The sequence below is a fragment of the Mus caroli genome, chromosome 5, assembly GCF_900094665.2.
Source record: "Mus caroli chromosome 5, CAROLI_EIJ_v1.1, whole genome shotgun sequence".
NCBI lineage: Eukaryota > Metazoa > Chordata > Mammalia > Rodentia > Muridae > Mus > Mus caroli.
In genome coordinates, this window is record NC_034574.1 from 67,968,725 (window position 1) to 67,990,012 (window position 21,288).

At 43.8% G+C, this 21,288-nt stretch overlaps 1 protein-coding gene and 1 pseudogene across 1 annotated transcript in view; one reads left to right on the forward strand and one right to left on the reverse strand.

The window, feature by feature from the left end:
• Nucleotides 1-6,539, reverse strand: part of Chic2 (cysteine rich hydrophobic domain 2) — a 39,792-nt gene extending 33,253 nt beyond the window's left edge. Inside the window, exon 1 of the mRNA XM_021163817.2 lies at nt 6,077-6,539. Coding sequence (XP_021019476.1) covers nt 6,077-6,195 — 119 coding nt within the window. The 5' untranslated portion in view covers nt 6,196-6,539. The remainder of the gene's footprint in view (nt 1-6,076) is intronic.
• Nucleotides 6,540-10,291: 3,752 nt separating this feature from the next.
• On the forward strand, nt 10,292-11,810 carry LOC110294870 (annotated as a pseudogene).
• The last annotated feature ends 9,478 nt before the right edge of the window (nt 11,811-21,288 follow it).

Below are 21,288 nucleotides of genomic sequence, written 5' to 3' on the forward strand. Positions count from 1 at the left end.
AACCCTATAGGTGGAACAACAATATGTACTAACCAGTACCCCCAGAGCTCGTGTCTCTAGCTGCATATGTAGCAGAAGATGGCCTAGTCGGCCATCACTGGGAAGAGAGGCCCCTTGGTATTACAAACTTTATATGCCCCAGTACAGGGGAACGCCAGGGCCAAAAAGTGTGGGTAGGGGAGCAGGGCAGGGGGAGGGTATAGGGAACTTTTGGGATAGCATTTGAAATGTATATAAAGAAAATATCTAATAAAAAAAAATACTCATTAAAAAAATAATGAAATCATGTGTACACAGGGATAAAAATAAAATCATGATAAAAATAAATTTGTTGAATCCCTATGATGAGTCCAGGTCATAAAATTACAGTTGTACTTCTGATTCTCATACCTTGCCTCCAACGTAGGTATTATCCCCTTTGCAGAGGAGCAAACAGAAAATCAGAGAAGTTTGTCTATGGTCAGTTAGGACATATCCAAGGATCGAAACCATTACTGGCATCTTTCCAGGGCATCACCCACTATGTATAAAATATGTCTGATACAAGAAACATCTAGAGTCTCATTAGGCACAAAACACTCAGAAGGCCAAACTCCCATAGTCAGCTCAGGAGTCCAAGAGCAGCCTATCAAGATCCTGTATAAATACACATATCCTAGACTCTCAGCCTGATGACTCTGGCTGGGTCAGGTGAGCAAAAGAATCTTCTACAGAAAACAGTAGTGTACAAATGCTCAGGAGCATCAGTTGTTCAAGTTATAGTTAAGGCTTAACCTTGCTGAGAACAAAATCTAAGACAGCTATCTTATCAAAAACCTGCCAGGAGTAGTAGCTAAGGCAGGAGGATAGCTTGAGCTTCAAGTCAGGGCACGCTAGAAAAAGAGACACACAGAGACAGAAACAGAGAGACAGAGACAGACAGACAGACAGACAGACAGAGGCATGCAGGCAGGCGGGCCGGCACTCTAGTGCAGGCTAGCTTCAAGCTCTCAGTGGTCTCCCTCTCTCCACTCATTTAATCCATCAATCAATACATCTAATTTAAAAGATTCCGGAGCTGAGCTCTTCCTCAGCTCAGGGCCTGTAACATAGTAACAGTATAAACTCAAGGTGTCTCTCAAATTTTTAGAGCTATATTATTTAAGTTATTGTTTGGAGTATTGTTTATCAACATAAATAAGTATGCACAATTTATTTTTCATGACTTAGTCCCTGTATTCTTCTTAGCCAGTCATATAAAAATTAAAGTATTTGTCGATTTCACACTAGATAAGCTCAAATCTAACTAAAACTCTGAATTCAAACCATATGTTAATTTTCAAATTCAAGTACAGTAAAACTTTGAAACCTCAGCTCATTACCATATATCTCATTTTTTTGGGGGGGGGGATGTATACCACAGTGGATATGTGGGGTTAGAGGGCAATTCGGTTGTGTCAGTTCTTCCCCTCCACATTTGTATGGTTCCAGGGATCCAGGGACCCAGTCTGGTCACCAGGCTTGTGCAATAAGGGCTTTCACCCACTGAGACACTAGCTGACTCTGGTGTTCTCATTTCTTCAACAAAGTTCACCCATTAAAATTGAATGGTTGTCCTATTAAAACACATGCATAGCCTGTCTTCCTTCATATTCTTCATCACACTAATTGCCTCTGTAATTTACTTTGCTCAAGTTTATTTACTTTTTCATAAGCTAGGATTTCTCTTTGTAACCATGGCTGGTCTGAAACTCACTAAAATAGACCAATCTTGCTCAAATGCAAGAGATCTGCCTGCCTTTGCCTCAATGCTGGGTTTAAAGGGTTTTATTTTACTGAACAAATTAATGAGAAGACTTAAGTTAAAAATCAAACATGAGGCCCACTCTAGGAGAGCCTCAAGTCTGGTTCAGATACGGGATGAGTCTGAAATAAGATACCAATGACTATTATACACTCAACAATGGTAGATTATCAGCTAACACAAGCTTTGAATTACTTTTAAATTCAATTCCTCAACTTTTAAAAATTCTTTTATACAAACACATTCCTTAAGAGTTATCATCCTTATGAGACATCAAAGTAGGATTGGAAAGATGGCTCAGTAGGCAAAGGTGCTTGCTGCCAAGCCTGACCCATAGGAACCTCACATGCCCTCACACATACATGAAGTAAAGAATATGCTCAAAAAAAGCTTGAAATCTGAGATAAAGTTCTACAAACATTAAAATTATAAACCAGTGCCATCCAGCAAAGTCATTTGTATGTCCCTTTCACGGTTTCTGGGCCTGGCCCCTGGCTGGCTAAACTGTTCTTCAACATGGTCCGAGAGGCTACCAGCTACTAAACCTAACTGGCTAGAAGCTGGCTGATCTTGGGCACCATGGCTTTGCTGTGGTTCTATCCCATCAAACAACATAATGAAGGTAGTTTAGAGTATAAAAGAAATAGGTTGGACTAAAATTAGTAAATACTGACATATTATGTGATATGTCTGGTAATGATCACACTGGTTCCTATAGACTCAGCAGTCTGTTGAGCTGTGACTGTCTATAAATATGGGTCAGTTACATCAGTGTGTTTTACATTGCTTATGCCCTTCCAATAAAGAGTATCAATCAGTTTGACCAGCAGTATCTAGTAAGTTTGTCACTTCTTTCTTCTTCCAGTCTTCCAAGTTACAGGTATGTACGTAGTATGAAACCATGGGAATTTATCATTTTCTTTTCCCATAAATGTTTTTTTCTTCAATATGTTTCTACAAAAGATTTCTCCTATCACATGCAAATCAAAAATAAAAAACATTACTCATCTAGAATATCTAGAAAGAACGTATCACAAACAAATAAAATGATTTCTCAAATTAGAGTACTAGTGAGCTTATTAAGAAAAATTAGACGAAAAACCAAAAAAAAAAGGAAAGAAAGAAAAGACAAGACAAGACAGACTCAACTGCAAAAGCAAGCACACAGGCAGACCTGAATCTTTTCAGTCTGACCTGGATTACAGACAGACAATACTGTAACCATTTATAATATTTTTTTTTCAAAGTAAAAGGGAAGAATGCTTTAACCAACTCCTTAGCAAAAAGAGAAGTAAGCTTATGTGGTTTACTATAATTTTAATTTTTAAAGATTTGTTTATTTTATCTTTGTTTATGAGTATTTTGTTGAGCCTGCTGTAATTGGAGTTATGGATGGTTGTAAGCTATCATGTGGGTGCTAGGAACCGAACCTGGTCCTCTGTAGGAGCAGCAAATGCTCTTAAATGCTGAGCCATCTTTCCAGCCCATGGTTTACTGTAATTATTAATCACTTTTCCTGATTATACTTGAAAAGGAAAGTGAAACACAGTTATAACATATGAGCACAAATTTCAAAACCTCTTGTAGGTGCAAACTTGGCTACATAATCTAGTATGCAAAACATTATGCATGATTGTCATATATAAGCTTTACATTATTATAGAATTCTATATCACCACAAAACAGGGTTTGGCTTTGCTGACCAAAGATTCTATATACAAGTTGGTTCAAAGTAAAAAGAGAATTAGCTAAATGAATCACTGTTTGGTTTGAAAATGGCAATGTTGAATTCTTAATCTATATTTTACACAATGTTTCTCAAAGCAGAGTGCCACCTGAGGAGGGTAATAACTAACAAAGGCTAGTGTTTCCTGAGCACAACAACACACACTCATGTATTCTCTGCATACATTATCTCACTCCTTAATCTGGAAAGGTATGAACTAAAGCTGTCATCCTGTGAACTGAGGAGACACAGATAAGTAATTTATATAAAAGTGGCAGAGGAAGGTTACTACCTATCAGAAGTGTCTAAGGGAGATCACAAACATATTAAGGCTTCCTGCAAAGGTGGCAAACACCACCATCACTAGTGTCTGCAGCAGATTCCGACAATCAAAACCACCTCCAAGACGTTCCTCCAACCCCATCCAAGCCTATTCATGAACTAGAGCTCCACTCATATGTGGCCACTGGCCTGGAGAGAGGGGGCTGGAACAACAGCAGGGGCTCCCCACATGTTCTTAATGGGCAGATAAACTAGACTAAATGACTGTTAGTCCTGCAAATGGAAGTACTAATGCTTTCTAATTTCTAATGCTTATAATAATAAAGGCTAGAAGTTCCTGAGTGCAAGCCAGGTGATTCTGAAAGACAGGATGAAAAGACCACTAATAATTACTTCACACTCTTGTTAACCACTCCAAATAGTCAACTAGAATCCAACTTTCTATCTGAGCACTTTGACTATTCTATTCCCCAACAACGTGTTTAGCTTTTCTTCTTCTTGAACAGAAGAGACATGACAACTGCACTTGAACCTTATTTGGTTACTCTGAACCCAGGACAAGCACTCTAGCACTGAGCTACATCTCCAGCCCTAGCTGAACCTCTGCAAATAAACTTCTGCCAGCTTTGATTTGACAGGAGGAGTTTAAGGATGACCACAGACAACATGAAAAAGTTCGGAAATCCTTTATGTAGTCCTGAAGACCAGGGGAGTCTGCAACTCACAGATCCACTTGCCTCTGCCTCCTGAGTACTGGGACTAAGGATACCTATCACTGTGTTGGTTTTTTGTTTGTTTGTAATTGCTTCTAAAAGCACCCATAGCCCTTAAGTTTAAAATAAAAAGAAAAAAGTCCTAAGAGTTAAACTAAAAATTGAATAGCAGGTTATAACACTATAAGCATTATGATATACATTTAAGCTGTATTATTCATAATTAGCTATATTCCTTAATTAAGTTTGTGTTGACAGTTAAAACAGAGCTGTTATTATGGTGCGAAGTCCCATCTCCTTATCCAGGTACTGGGACAATGCTTTATGCAGTGTTTTTATCCTGTTAAGTCACCTAAATACACACATTAACAGGTGCGAAGACACCAAGGCGTTACATAAGCACACCCCAACAACAACATGGCTAGTCAGGATGACTGCACAAGGGCCGATCTTCTGAGAAGCCTCACTGACCGCCTTGCCCACAGCACGCCCCACTCATCCTACACCAAGACACAATGACAAGCGCTCCAGACAGCTTCAGGCTCGCTGCCTTTTTCTATCAGTGATAAAGTGATATGCAAGTACAGGAAGTTTGAGCTATGACTTTTCAACTGGAGATAGCAGCTGCAAAGGAGTATCAATACCCTAAGTTGTACAAACTCCGGATTTTATCAGGGAAATGTTACAAAACGTCCTTCTTCCGGACAACTCATTATTTGCCCCAAGTCTACATTCCTTTATTAGTCACGACCTTTCAGAACGCTTTCGTCCCTTATTGTTTGAATAATATTGGGACTTCTGATGTTGCTAATAAACCTCACAGGGGCCCTTATCAAAGAAGCCAACCTAGGTCCGTGCCCCCAAACAAACCGGATTACAGGAAACTCGGTAATTCCTTGTAAACAGATGTATCCTCCTCTTTTTTTTCCGTCCACCTGTATATTTCTATCATACATAATTGACAGCAACTCGAATCAGTTTTGCAGAAATGTACTCTTGAGGAACTGGGAAGCCCCTACGTGTTATGTGTGACAGACACAGGACAGTGAATCTCATTTACCAACTGCCACTGGGATCTTAACACCTCAGATCTGACCTCTGAGCCATATGTCAATAGGCTGTTAAGTCAGGCAGAGTCCCAAAGAATAACAGGGGTGTGGGGGGTGTTACAAAGATGGATCCCATAAGATGTGTGTGTGTGCGCGCGCGCGTGTGTGTGTGTGTGTGTGAGTGTGTGCACCTCTAGCCTGTACCGATGGCCCATCAGGCAGACCCTAAAGAGCCATTTTCCCGGCTGGGACCCCACACATCCCCGCGGGCCACGGGGCCTGCTCCGGGGCTATAGGAGGGAGGGGAAGCAGTGTCTGTCCCCACTTGGGAGTCCTAAACAAATGGAAGCAGATCAAGTTCTCACTTCCTGATCGCCGGAGCTTCCCCAAGGCCCCCGTCCCGCGCCAGTCACCGGGGACGGGGGTTCAAGAAAAGGAGGACCCCAAGGGGTCCCGGGGCCCACCCCGCCCGCCCGCCCGCGCCTCGCCTCCCGTCCTCGTCCTAGCCCTCGCAGGGCCTTACACGGTGACGTGACCGGAGCCGCGGACCACCACCGGGTCGGGCGAGTACTTGAGCAGCTGCTCCTCCAGGGCCCGCTCCTCGTCCTCCTCCTCCTCGTAGATTTCATCGAAATCCGCCATCCCGCGCCGGCGAGCCCCCCGCCCGGGGCCCTGGCTCTGGGGCGGCCGCGGGGAACGGCTGGTGAGGCGGCGGGCGCGGAGGCCGCGGAGCTGGCGCTCGGCAGTGTGGGCTCCGGCTACTGAGGAGACCTGGTCCCGGCCGCCACCGCCGCCGTTGCCGCCGCCACCGCCGCCATTACCGTGGGCAGGAACAACAACACAATGTCAACATCCGCCGGGGCCGCCACCCCCGCCAGCGCCGCCGCCCGCGCCAGCGCCGCCGCCGTCGCCGCCGCAACTCCGGCAACCACAGCAACAGCCTGAGCCACCCGCAGCAGGAGCAGCCGGCTACCGCATCGCGAGACTTCCCGGGAGCGCGGGCGGGCGCGGGCGCGGGCGTGGGCGCGGGCGCGAGGGTGGGCGGGCGGGCGCGTTCACGCGGACGGTCTCGCGCGCTCCCGGGACGCCGGCCTCTTCCTCTGCTTCCACCCGGCGCGGCCCCGCCCTCTGGATCCAGGGTCAGCGACCCGGAAGGCGGCGTCTGTGAGGACCGGGGGCGCTGACCCGGACTCGACTCCTAGAGCCAGGCCGGAGTAATCTGTAGCCCAAACATCGACAGCGGGCGAAGCCCCTGGCCGGACCAGAGGATCTGACTGCCGGTTTAATAAAACGTTTTTAGTCCACGATGCGAAGCAAAGTTGGTTGACTTTGCCAACTTGAGATCAACAAAGCAGTGCATTCTTTTTTTTGTTGTTTGGTTTGGTTTGGTTTGGTTTTTCGAGACAGAGTTTCTCTGTGTAGCCCTGGCTGTCATGGAACTCATTCTGTAGACCAGGCTGGCCTCGAATTCAGAAATCCCCCTGCCTCTGCCTCCCAAGTGCTGGGATTAAAGGCAAACTGCCACCACTGCCCGGCAAACAGTGCTTTCCTGTCTACTGTCCTACCTGATTTTCCAAATTATCTCCAAATATCTCCAAAGCCAAATATTCTGTCCTCACCATCATACTATCAAACAAAGTTGACAAGTTCTCTGTGTTCCAATTAAGAAGTGCAGTTGTATGCGTCATCTCTCTAATGAAAGATGTTTTCTCCACAAGAGATGATGGGGGAAGGGAGGAGCAGTGGACTCGATAGATGGATCACCTTGGTCCTGGTTTCACCATCAAGAGTCCGCCAAGCATCCAAACAGCATAGGAACAGGACTGGACTCCTACGGGCAATCTGGACCATGAGGTAACAAGAGTTCCTCATTGGTCTGGAAAGGAAAAAGGAGTTGTACTGGACTCAGTGTCCACAAACAGTTCTCTATGCAGTTTTCGCATCCTTCAAGTTCGTTTACCGGTCTTTGTCCAAGCAGAAAATGTACAAAAGTTAACATGAGAGTGAGAAATGCTGGACAACTTAATCCTGGAAAGATCTGGAAAAAAAAGGGGGGGGGGCAGTGAGCTAGGAAGGGAAAAATAGTCGATGCGTCAGACTTATGCTTTCCCAGATTTATTCATTCAATAAACACTGAACCTGCTGCGTGGTCAGCTGTGTGTGTGTGTGCGCGCGCACACACACGCGCCTATGTATGTTATAGTCTCTGGCAGTAACTTTTCTGTCATTAAGGCAAGCAACCGTAATTCTCTAGGAGGGTGGGAGTCAGAGGGTATGTCAAAGGCTCCAATGGAGCACACACACAGGAGGCAGCTTAGCTTGGTAGTTCTGAAGGCTGACTTTGAATCGCCCTCTATCACTTCCTATGGGACCCTGGCCAAGTCCTTTAACCTCTTGGTCTTTGACCTGTCACAGGAAGACAAAAGTGCAGCATGGTGGCACACATCTATAAAACCCTAGCAGGTGGGAGATGGAGACAGGAAAATCAGGCCTTGAACATCACTCTATATAGCCAGTTTGAGCTATAATAGAGCCTTGTCTCTAAAATAAAATAGATATAATAGAACCTATCCCTTGGGCTACTTGACAGAGTCTCTTGATGTACGTGGAATGCTTAGAAGAGGGCCTGGCACTTGGTGAATATATAGTCACAACAGGAAACATTCTTGATTCTCCCCCGCTTCTCTGCCATGAAGATCACCACGTTCCTTTGGCATTGTGTAATGTTTCAGTGTCCGTGAAGTATTAGTTTCAGAACTATGTGAACTTGCTCTTGATCCCGTGTGTATGTGTGTATTTAATACTCTCATTCAGGACTTCAACTTCAACACATTGGCTGCAGAGAGTTCCTGAGCCTCCTCCTTGACAGTCATCAAGAGCCCAGTGGCCACATTCAAAGAGTGGCTGCAGAAAGGATCGGGGAGGAGGAGGAGGGAAATGGGCCTGTTTCGGTCACGGGCCACACCCTGCATGCTGTGTACAACCCAGAATTCACCTCTCAGTCAACACAGCTGCTGAGCATGACCCAGCTGACAACTTTCCAAGGACAGAAGAAACTGGAAGAGCCCCTTCCTTCTCCAGCACCCTCCACAGATCCGGCTTCAGAGGAGAACCTACAAGAATGTTTTCTGAATGGAGGTGGATCATGGCTGGCACTGCCCGCAGAACACTGGGAGTTAATTAGGCATCGGAGGACTGGCAAGAAGCTCACTCTCGGCACTGACTTTGTGTGGGAGGAGCTCTCTGCCTGGACTCCGACAGAGAGATCGGTCTGACTCTCATTGCCGAGGTGTGAAGAGAAGTCATTGTTTTTAGTTGTTTTCTTTCTTTTTGACTCTTCTTCTTCCGGTTTCGGGGGAAAAAACCTGCTGGTGTCAGTAAAGGGGCTCAAGACCTGGGAACGAGGCCAAGAAGGCGAGGAAGGATGAGTCAAGCATTTCTCTATAATAGTTGACATCATAATTCCAAACTCCACCCCCAACACGCCAGGATTGCTTCCTGCCAAATGACTCCCTCCGCCTTTCCTGAGTATGAACCAACCTTTGCCAAAATGTTCCCCCTCTCCTGTGCCCGCAGTACACACCCCTGCAAACATGTCTCTTCTTTTGTATACCTCTTCATGCTCCTCACATTCACATGTTCCTTCAGATCAACTGGCTTAAAACAAACAGGACAGCTCAGTAACCCCAGGAGCCAAGACTTTACTTGCTATTTGAGGCGGGGAGTGGGGGTGGAATGGGGGTGAGACGGCAACTCACTTCATAGCCCAGGCTGGCCTAGAACCTGTCATGCAGCCCAGGTTGGCTTCAGATGTGTGGCAATCCTCTTGTCTCATTCTTCTGGGTGGTGAGGAGTCTTATCATTCATAGATTTAAGACCTCCAACTAGTCAAGCAATGGTGGCACATGCCTTTAGTCCCAGCACTCATGAGACAGAGGCAGTCAGATCTCTGTGCGTTCAAGGCCAGGTAGATCTACAATTCCAGGGCAGCCAAGGGTAGACAAAGTAACCCCGTCTCAACCCCATACATGTTATCTATTTATTTATTTAGACATCGGTGTTTTGCCTGTATCTATGTTTGATATGTTTGTGTGAGGGTGTTGGATCCCCTGGAACTGGAGTTACAGACAGCTGTGAGCTGCCATGTGGGTGCTGGGAATTGAACCCAGTTCCTCTGGAAGAACAGCTAGTACTTTTAATTGCTGACTCTCCAGCCCTCACATCTATCTTTCTAAGTTTCTTCACCCTCACTGGAGCCTTTGCCATGGAGTTATGAGGGGTTACATGAGATAGTTCGTGTGCTGTGGCTGTAACCCTTCCCTAAGACTCATACATCAGCTTTACCCCTCAGCGTCATGACAGGCTTTGGACATGGGGCTTTGGGGTAGCTAAATAGGTTTAAAATATAACATCAAAGGTTTAAGAAGAACATCCATACCTTGATAGAGACAGCAGAGACCCTGACCTCTTCCTACCTGCCATGGAAGAAGACAGCAAGCAGAAAACTACCTGAGAGCCAGGAGAGAGCCCTACACAGGCTGGTCCTTGGCTCTTTGACTTCCTCTTTCCAGACTACTAGATAACTTCCTCTTATTTGAGCCACTCTCAATCCAGGTGGGCAGTCTCCTCGCCCCTCCCACAACATAGAGCCCCAGGATTTCTCCCATGCCCATTCTGGGCCTCACCAGCAATCACTGGTGACTATAGGAAGCAGCCTTTGCCTACTCAGTAGAAGACCATGATCAATGAGGAGTACGAAATGTGGAAAAGGAACGCCCCTTCCTTTATAATTTTGTGGTGACCCATGGCCTGGAGTAGGCCAGTCTTACTGCCCGGTGACTTCCAGATGTCACCAGAGCAGACATGAAGGGAATGATTTCAGCATCCATTGAATGTCCTAGGGACACATACATCAGATGAACAGGGTGCTCACTTTGTGATTGCCCGTGTCTAGCTCCCCAATGATGATGTGCAATTTGATGGATCACACCACAATAGTTAGGAAGGAGAATTTGAAAGTTTGGGCTCTGTCAGTGAGAAGCTGAAATAGAAATCAGGATCAACCATGAAGAAGTGAACAGGGCTTGTTATATTCCCCCAGAACCCTTGCTTGAATCGTTGCAAGAAAGACTCCATCCAGTGACAGTCTGGAATTTGCCTGAACAAGCATCCTTCTAAGCCAGACACCCTTGGCGAGTGGAACATCTGAAAGGAGGCAAATCTTAGTGGGTACTTAGTTCTCCAGATGACAGTAGCATCTGCCTATGGGACAGCAGTTCAGCTTCAAAGGAAGGAATAGCGATGGATGCTGAGCCCATCGTGACAGGACACACAGCTGTATTCCACATTTCCTGGCATCTGTCTTGGTCAGTTGTAGATGATCATAAACATAAAGACTCGTGATAGCCACTCAAAGAATACTTCCAAGCCACTGAGAAGATGCCCATGCTGCTGAGGTAGACTGCTTGCTTTTCAGTCCTTAGAGTGAGCTTATTCTTGCCATGGGATCTGCTGGCAAGACTGCAGCCTTGTGGGATCTGAGAAATCTGAAACTCAAGCTGTAATCATATGTCTTAGTCAGGGTTTCTATTCCTGCACAAACATCATGACCAAGAAGCAAATTGGGGAGGAACCGGTTTATTCAGCTTACACTTCCATACTGTTGTTCATCACCAAGGAAGTCAGAACTGTAACTGATGCAGAGGCCATGGAGAGATGTTCTTTACTGGCTTGCTTCCCCTGGCTTGCTCAGCCTGCTCTCTTATAGAACCCAAGACTACCAGCCCAGAGATGGTTCCACCCACAAGGGGCCTTTCCCCCTTGATCACTAATTGAGAAAATGCCTTACAGCTGGATCTNATGGAGGCATTTCCCCAACTGAAGCGCCTTTCTCAGTGATAACTCCATCCTGTGTCAAGTTGACACATAAAACCAGCCAGTACATCATATAAGGATGAAATAGTCCGAGTTCAGTCACCACCTCACAATGAGACTACTTTGGCTTCTGGTAGTACTGATCGTAGATGGGATGGCTGGGGTTTAAATAAAGCTAGATAGGAACAGGCCACAAGAAGTGGAGGAGAACCCACCATGGAGGTCACACAGCCACAATCTCTGAATTCTCCTGGAATCCCAGTGAACCTAGGTTGGTTTGTTCTGTATCGAGAAATAATATCATGCAAGTGAGGCAGATGACCGAGAACATTTATAGTGATGGATCCAGAGGACAAGGATCCGAAACATGTCTGAGTTTGTGACTTTTAGATTTCCCCTCCTTCTCCTTTGAACCATGAGATCAATTAGTTTTGAGACTCAGACTTTGCTCAGTTCTCCCTTTAATGTTAGTGCCACCAAAAACTATTAACCCAATCTGGGTGTCCTCTAGTATTTCTCAAATTACTTTTAGATTTTATTTATTTTAAGTTAGTGAATGTTTTCCTGCATGTGTATCTGTGCATCACATGTATACAGTGATCTCAGAGACCAAAGAAGGCATCAGACCCTGGAAGTCCAGAATTAGACTGTTATGGAACACCATGTGGGTGCTGGGAACTCTGTCTGGACTGAGCCATCTCTTCAGCCCCTGTTTTCTAGCTCTTACCGGGGGTACTTTATTAAACAAGGCCACAGACTTATATTTAAGTTTTCTAGTAGCAAAGCCAGGTCTAAAGTGGCTTCAGAAATGGGACATATGATGGGATTATTTTTCTCCTTAAGCTAAATGCTCAAGTGTTTCAAGCCTTTAAGCAAAGGCTAGAATGAATGAGGAATGGAGCCAAGTAAGGTAGGCTTGCAAGTTGTCGTTTTTATTCATGAACTAGGGGCTATTTGAGTTATATAGATCCCTACTTTAAGGTCCTTCAGTTGACTCCCAGACACACTTTCCTATGCAGACCAGTCTGCTTGGTTTCTTCAATAAAACTTCGTGTTTTGCCCTCCCCAGGGATGTTTTACCCCCTCATGTATTCCTTGAGCTGTTTTCATATTGTTCTTTTCCTTTCTGTAAAATGTTGCTGCTGCTGTTGTTGTTGTGATTTTTTTCCTTTTTTAAAAAAAGATTTGAGACTACCAAGTTTTAAAGATGCATGGTTTTACGTGGCAGTTGTACCACAGGTAAACTGTCATTGAGAAATATGAACTGATAGCTGTATGTTTTAAATTATATTGATCCTTGATAAGAGTTTACTTTTCTTGGCTGGAGGACCATTTAGTTTGATTTGACCATTGTATTTTTGATACCATCTCCATGTTGGTTGACTTGTCTCACCATCAAGCCTATTATTCCTCGTGACTAATCATGCAGTGCTTATAATGAGAATAAATTGCTTTTCTATATTTAAAAAAAAAAGTCACTAATCCCAAGGACTGCATGTTTGTATCCCCACAAAACTTATATATAGTCCAGATGTGGTAGCTCTCACCAGTGATCCCAGAATTTGGGAAGCTGAGGCAGGAGAATCAATGGTTCTAAACCATCCTGGGTTAAATAGTGAGACTATCTCAAAAGCAAACCAGGAGCTGCAGCTGCAGCTGCAGCAAGCCTGTACCCTGAATCCCCAACTCAAAAGCTGTGCCCGGAGCAACAGTAAGCCTGTATCCTGGAATTCCAACTCCACTGTGTGCCCTTAGCTCACAGTCCCCAGAGAACTGACCTGACCTTCTGTTGCAAGAGGATACAGCCAGAAGACAGCTATCTACAAATAAGGAAGGTACCAACTCTCTGAGATACTTTCCCATTGCCATGACAAAACATCATGACCAAGACAACTTATAAGACTTTAATTCAGGGCTCACAGTCCCAGAGACTGTGTCCATGACCATCATGGCAGCAGGCAAATAGTTCTGAGAAATTGCATCTAATCTACAAGCATGGTGCAGAGAGGCTGGGAATTAGCATGGGCTTTTTAAACCTCAAAGCTGATCTTCCAATGACATACCCCTAACAAGGCCACACCTCCTAATCCTGCCCAAATAGTTCAACCAACTGGTGACCAAGTATTCAAGCATATTCAAGAGTCTATGGGGGCCATTCTCATTCAAACTCCCACACCGCACTTGTGATCCTGGGCATCCCAGCTCCCAGAACTACAAGGAAAATAAACATATAATTGTTTGTAAGCCATCCAGCTTACTATATTTTGTTATAGTAGCCCAAACAAGTTATGATACCATGTATGCTATCTTATTATCAGACCAAGCCAAGTACTAGGCTGCATATTAGACCCTGATTTGTTCACTTTTCATTCATTCATTCATTCATTCATTCACTCATTCACAAATATACATTGAGTGATTGTCATGTCTCAGAAACTGTGCTGAGAACTATGGCATTAACATGAAAGTTGTAAGCAAAACCTAGCCCCTGTCTTCACAGAGCATGGCATTCTACTGGAGAGAGCTGACACAATTACATATATAATTGTTAGAGCCATGATCAGTCCTGTGGTTAAATACAGAGGTCCATGAGCATGGCCCAGAGACCTAGCTCACTCTGAAATACTGAGAATTCTCTGGGAAAAAGGCATTTAAGCTGACGACATGCTAAAGGAAAGTATGCGGTGGGGAAGAATAGCTTTGCTTAAAAAAAAAAAAAAAGAGGAAGTTCCAGTCAGTGAGAAAATCACAATCAAAGCCCCTGAGGTTGAAAAGAAGCTAGCCAAGGCCAGGGAGTAGGCCAGAACGAGAAGAGCCAAATCTGAGATCAAGCCAGCAAAGTTGGTGGAAATTTGGCCTTTGAAACAAGTCTGAAGGTCATCTTAAAAATAAGGATGAAGAGGGTGTGGATCCAGGCAGTGACACTGTCAGGTGTGCACCTGTGAGTCCCCCAAAGGAGAAGCCCAGGGGCCCCACCTACCCTGCAAGCATCATCCTCACCTACCACCACCAGGACACTATGACTTTTGGTAATTCGTACATTTCCATTTTCAAGTGCAGCTTTTCCGTTGGATCAAACTGATTGTATCCCTAATTCCACTAACACACATGTGGCCTAAAATTTGTAGTATGAGCCCCAAGCCCAGAGTTTTGGCACCCACTATATAAATTGTGGCAAGTAACACAGGTCCTTTGGTGACTGTGAAAAGTAAATCACACATGTTTGGGAAAACCCTCTGGATTGGAACAGAAATCTTCTTCATTGTCCACAACTATGGTGACTAAGGTAGAGGGAAAAAATATTAATCTGAAGTACATCAGGAGCCCAGTACGGTGGCACCTATCTGTAATTTTAGCCTTTAATCCCAGCACTTGGGAGGCAGAGGCAGAGTGAATTCCAGGCCAGCCAGAGCTATACAGAGAAACCCTGTCTCAGAAAAAAAAGAAAAGAAAAAAAGGATTTGAAGGATAAACCAGCCTGAGCTACACAGGAAGATATCGTATGTACTTGCTATATAGGTGTTTACATGAGATACATTTTAAAACTAAGCCAGAGTTGGAGCTTCATGAAGGCAGAACATTTAATAAGCACTTTATTACATTTACTTATATATTTGTACAAATACAAATATTCTCATGCACATGCATGTGGGTCCACGGGTGGGGCTAAAGAAACTTCCTGGAGTTCTTTTTCTACCACAGGGACTCCAAGGATGGAAATCAGGTCACCGGGCTTCACATGTGCCTTTACCCGAGGAGCCATCTCAACAGCCGCAGGACTTACTTAGGTGGGCAAAAGTAACTGCTTCTATAAAATATTCTAGGCGTTGTTCTTTTCTCTCCTTTTAAAAACGTCTTAATTTTTAAATGAGCAAAGTGTTAGGTTTCATTTTGACCTTTTAAAATACAATTTGTTTTTCTCATGTTTTTTTTTTAATTGATTTGTCCAAGCCTTTTTATGTTTTTAATTTACTTATGTGCCTGTGTCTGTGTGGATGTATGCAACCTGTCTACAGGTGCCACAGAGGCCAAAGTAAGGCATATGATCCCCTGGAGCTGGAATTCACACAGTCGTGAGCCACCCCACACGGGCGCTGCATAGCGAACTCTGGTCTTCCGGAAGGCCACAAACCCTTTTTCCAGAGGCAGCTCTCTCGTCCTTCCGGTTTTATGATTTTAAGGTAAGCACTCAGATAGCTGGGACTGGTTTTGAACTTTCTGTGTAGTTAGTGATAACCTTGATCCCTCTGCCTTAGCTTCCCAAATACAGAATTATAGTTGTGAACCACTAAAACCATACCAGGAAGGCACTGTTTTATGCACTTTGCCCATTGGATGTTACCAAAACTGGTGGTTCGTAGCATGCACGAAGTTGGTGGGTCTGTTTTTGAAGTACAGAATAAACCCCAACAGGATGGTCTCAGTGTTTCAAGATGTAGGGGAAAGTGACTCTGGAATTCATGGTCATCCTTAGCTACATAGTATCTTCAAGGCTAACCTAGGCTACAAAAGACTGCCTAAAGAAAAGGAGGTGATAGAGGTGGTGGTGGTGGTGGTGATGGGAGTAGTGGTAACGGTGGTGGTGATTGTGGTGGAGTTATGATTAGAATCCGGACTTGGATCTAAGTAGTATATTCCCTCACCGTATGTTCTAGATACCAGTAGAATCCAGGTGTGGGGGTACACATGTATAATCCCAGGGCTTGGAAGATAGGGGCCAGAGGACTGCATCAAGTTCCAGGCCAGCCAGGAATGCACAGCAAGGCTGTCTCAAAGTCACAAACAAGTAAAACACCAGACAACTATGTGGGTTACTGACACCTCTATCTTCCCAACACCAGCAGGATAATTAACTCGATTAATAAAATAGAAGGTGGCTATGTATATGAAGCCATTTGCTTCCCTTTTTTCTAGGTCATCTCACACTATGAAAACATATTCAATTCAGATCCTGTCTCCAAGATATTTTCATCATAAATCCAATAAAACCCAAAGGGTTCTCTTACAGCCCTTCAATACTGTCTGATTAAATATTATCTGATTTAAATTCAACACTGAAGCATAACGTGCAAGCTGTATTCAGTTTGCTTCTTTGCAGTCTTTTAAGTTCACAGAGTAATTTCTCATAAAGCAGAATGGAGCCAGAAGCCATTTGGTCCACACTGTCCTTCCAAACCATGGATCAGAGCTAGATGTGGCTACACCAGAGGTGGAGGCAGAAGGATCCCTCCTTTTAGGCTAGGTTGAACTACAGAGGGAGACTCCCCATTTCAAAAGAGAAAACAAAAGAGGGGCCTGGGTTTGTAGCTCAAACTGTGGCCTAGCATGCATGAAGCTATGGGTCTGACCTCCAGCGTTACCTAAATACAGCAGTTGGTCCCAGCACTCCAGAGGTGGAGGCAGGGGGCTCAATTCAAGGTAATCCACAGCATGTTCACGGCCAGCCTGAGATACAAGAAACTTAAGAAAAAGAATGAGGAAAAGAAGAAAACTAAGCACAAATGTATTAGTCTGTATGATTCTTCTGAAACTACACACTTTAATTCTGATATTAAACATCATGTCTAGTTGAGTATCTACAAAAGTAATGTCTGCTCTGTCACAGGAAAAGCTAGATTCTTGATGATGAAGAATGTCTATTATTATTATTAGCCTTTGAATACTCCCTGGATCTAGGGTCACTCAATACTTGTTCATCTGTCACTTCTCATTATAATCTCTGAGATACAAAACTATTGTATTTCTGTATGAGCCCAACATGGAAAAGATATCCCCACCCCAAAATATCCTTCAGCATGTTTGGACTCCCAAGTAGACACACCTTGATTTAAGGAGTTTGATGGGCAGCCTCCAAAATGGTCCCTAATGATATCCTCCCAAGTGATGGGACTGTAGGCCTGTGACAGCTGACACAACTCAAACATGACTTTAAATAAAAAAGTGGGGGCAAGCAAGAGGGCTCAGCTGGTAAAGGGGCTTGCTGCCAAGCCTGAGAACCCTAAGCTCCCAATTGTTGGAGAATCAACTCTCCCCTGACCTACACACACACACACACACACACACAATCGCAAACTGCTAGTATGTCTATGGTTTAAATTTTTGATGAAAGGGAGAGAAAATAGAAAGGGAAAAATATGTTCACATAATGAAAAAAGGAAGTCACCCTTTGCCTCGGTATAATGAACATTATTAAGTAGTTATAATGGACTTTACGTGCTTCCTTCCTCTTGAGGTTTTGTTTCAAATATTGTTTGTTTTTTTAAAAAACAACAAACAAACAAACAAGCAAACTTGGAAGCCAGGTGTATCAGAGCACTCCTTTAATCCCAAAACGTTGGGAGACCAAGGAAGGTAGATCTCTGAGTTCGAGGCCAGTCTTGTCTACAAATCAAGTTCCAGGACAGCCAGGGCTACACAGAGAAATCCTATCTTATAATAAACAAACACGCAACAAACAAAGTAAAATTTTAAAATGTTAAAAAAATATGTGAGAAAAGAAAACTTGGAAAATAGTTGAGTAAACTCCCATTGTCCTCATGGGCGCTTAGAGCTAATTATAAAGTCCTCACTCAGGGTTGTTGCAAGGATGGAAATAAATGATTCATGTAAGGAATGAGAAGCACTTGATACAAGTTAGTTATCACTGATGATGTTTTTAATCTGAATGGGTAGGATACTAGAGAGAAAAAGGCATAGGTGTTTCCATGGCAACCTTGGGACTCTGTTCCTTTCTTTCAGTTCTTTCATTTAAACAGTGAAGACAACGTTACCAACTCCTCCTTCCCAGAGGTCCTTCTCCGAGCACACTCCACAGAGATTTGGAAACGCAAGATGTCCGGTGGGGGTGATGGCTCAGCAGTTGAAAGCTCTTGCTGCTCTTGTGGCTGAGCCAGGTTCAGTACCCAGTACCCACATGATGGCTGTAACTGTCACGTAACTCGAGCTTCGGGGGATTTGATGCTCTCATCTGACTTCTGTGGGTACCATGCTGTACATACATATGTGTAAGTGAAACATTCAAACACATAAAATGATAAGAGAGAAGATCTGTATTTTAAAAGGGAAAAAGTAACTTCCTGCAACATTGTCTCCCTTCCAGTCTTTTCTCTTCCTGTGCCGTAGAGAACCATGCTTTTAGGCAGTGGGAGAGTGGGTGAGCAGCCACCAATTCAGACCTGTGCAGCTGTCTGACAGTCCTGAACAGGAAAGAAGGGTGAACCTGGCTTTATCATTTTCCACGACTCAAGTAAGTAGCTTGCATTGTCTATGATAGCCTAGCTTCACTCCAGTAACAGTGTCCTGGTCATCTGAGAGATGTCTACGGTATTATTTAGCTGTTGGTTACCATGGTGATTAGATATGATAAACCATTGGTAGAGTGGGATCTTTGGGCCACATTGGGATCATATGTAGGGTGAGTAGCATCCTCATCAGACTTAAGAGTACATTTGGAGCATGCATCATCAAAGAACACTTTTACAGACTAATCACTATACACCAGTGCTGAAGAACACCCACTAGTTTCTGTTCTCATTGCAAGGTGATGGAACCCACATTTTCATGGCTGGGCTGCGTGCAGTTTAATTCAGTCAGATTAGTTTCTGCCATTAGGGATAATTCTATGATGACTCCAAATCCCTCATTCGTTTTTGGAATTATAATGAGAAGAATACAGGAAGAATCTTATTAACATAGTTTGAAATATTTATCTACATTGAGATTTACATTTTACTTTCCATCAAATCTTTTTCCTTATTTAAATAAAGAGCCTCATGTCACCCCAGCTGGCTTTAAATTACTTAGTAGCTAAGGATGTCCTTGAACTCCTGATTCCGCAGTGCTGGGATTACTGGTGTGTGTGTGTCTCCAGTCCTACTTATCCACTCAAAAGTAAGAGAACTTTTGTGACTTATCATTGTTTTTGTATTTCTCTTATGTGACATCACAAGTCTCATGCTCTACTAACTGAGCTAGTTGGGCAATGCCCTCGTGACATTAAATTATAAAATTTGGAAATTTTACTGTATACTTTCTTCTCCAGGCAGGGGTTAAAACTTCCCCTTGATTTTTATTTGTCCTTTCTGAATTTTTTTCCATCTTTTCTTTATTTTCTATTCTCTGGTCTATTTCTTCTTTTTGGCTATGATCATGGAACCTTTTTGCTTTCTCTTCTTTTCCCTGACTGGTAATGCCAAAGGTGTTTTAATTGCTCACAGAAAATGATCTTAAAACTTTAAACCACATGCCATTTTTGAGGATTAATATTTGAGAAGATTTCTTTTGCATAATAATAGATATTAAAATATTTCTTAAAGACAGGATTAAAAAAAAGATTCTGGTTAATTTGAGTCCCTTTTATCTTTTCTGGGATATTGGCTGGCAGCAGTCATCAGCTGACAACATTAATGTAATGAGGTGATAAATGTGTTAACTAGCTTTACTATGGTGATCATTTCATTTATGTACACAGAAGTCAAATCGGTAGTGTTGTTTAAGCATGTCTACCAGAGAGGCAGGTGTCAGACTCCTGACCCCTCTCTGATGGTACAGCCTACCTTCACAGGTGGAGCTTGATGGCTGCACTACACTTGGAAGATAATGAACATAATTAATGTAATCCTCCTGGGACCCTGGAGACCAGCTCACACACGTGGCCCTCCTGCACACAGCTGGCTTGCCCCCTGCTTTTTAGCATGCTATAATTTAGTGTGTTGATGCCAATGCCCTTTACTAAGGACCCCCCGAACATGCCTGTCAAAAGAAGCCCCTTTTTGTTGTTTTTGAGACAAGGTCTTACCATGTAGCCTTGGCCGGCCTAGAACTCTCTATGTGGACCAGGCTGGCCTCAAACTCAGAGCTTCCCCCAAAGGTGCATGCCACCACAATCCGGCTCTAAACAACCATCTTCATTTGGTCTGCAATCAAATGTTCCACCCTGAACAACCTCTCCTCCTTATGATGGTTAGTCACAAACATTTTGTTTTGTTTTGCTTCTCACATTGGTATTTACTTGGGGATAGGGTGGGGCAGGTGGAGGTCAGAGGACAACTTTCAGGAGTCTGTTCTCTCTTCCCACCATGAGTCCTGGACACTGAGTGCAGATCATCAGGTTTGGCAGCAATGGCCCTTACACTCTGAGCCATGGAGCCAGCCCAGCCTTGGGTATTTTGTTCTGGCAACATAAATTGAATAGGCAGAACTGAAACACATACCATTTTTGTCATTTGTAACCTCAATAAAGCTAGAAAAAAGGACACATGCTTGAATCTAGTCATGGCGGCCTCTTAAACAAATAATCTCTTTCAACTTCAGTATCCTCGTCTGGGAAACAGAAGAAAGAGCCTCCTCAGTCTTGATGTTGGAGATCAAATATAATAACATAAATAAATAAATGCTTAGTGCAGCGTTTATCAGTGTGATTCTCATCTTAGAATCCTGATTTGGCATAGTCAAATGGCCCACTTACCTCATCCCTCTCTGTAAGTGAAGCTGAGGACCAATCTGAATGATATGCCCTAGGCACTACTCTCACTTGTACCCCACTCAGGAAATGAACTATTGTTACCTCAGGGTGAACTATGGAGAGAGAAACCTTAAGGTAGCTGATATGACCACAGAAGAGTGTGGAATGATGGCGGGTTTTAGCATTAGGAAAAAAAGAAAAAACTGCAGAGAAGTGACAGTTTGGGGGTCATAACTCAAAGATTATTAAAATGTGGTAGTGAAGAGCAGGGAGAAGTCTGTCAAGTGGAAAAGTTAGCGATGGATCACATATGGGAAGGCAGCTTGTGTGCTGCAAACACCACGGCCTGGCGGAAGCGAGGGTTGATCTACACTTGGTTTTCTCATGACGGGATGGAA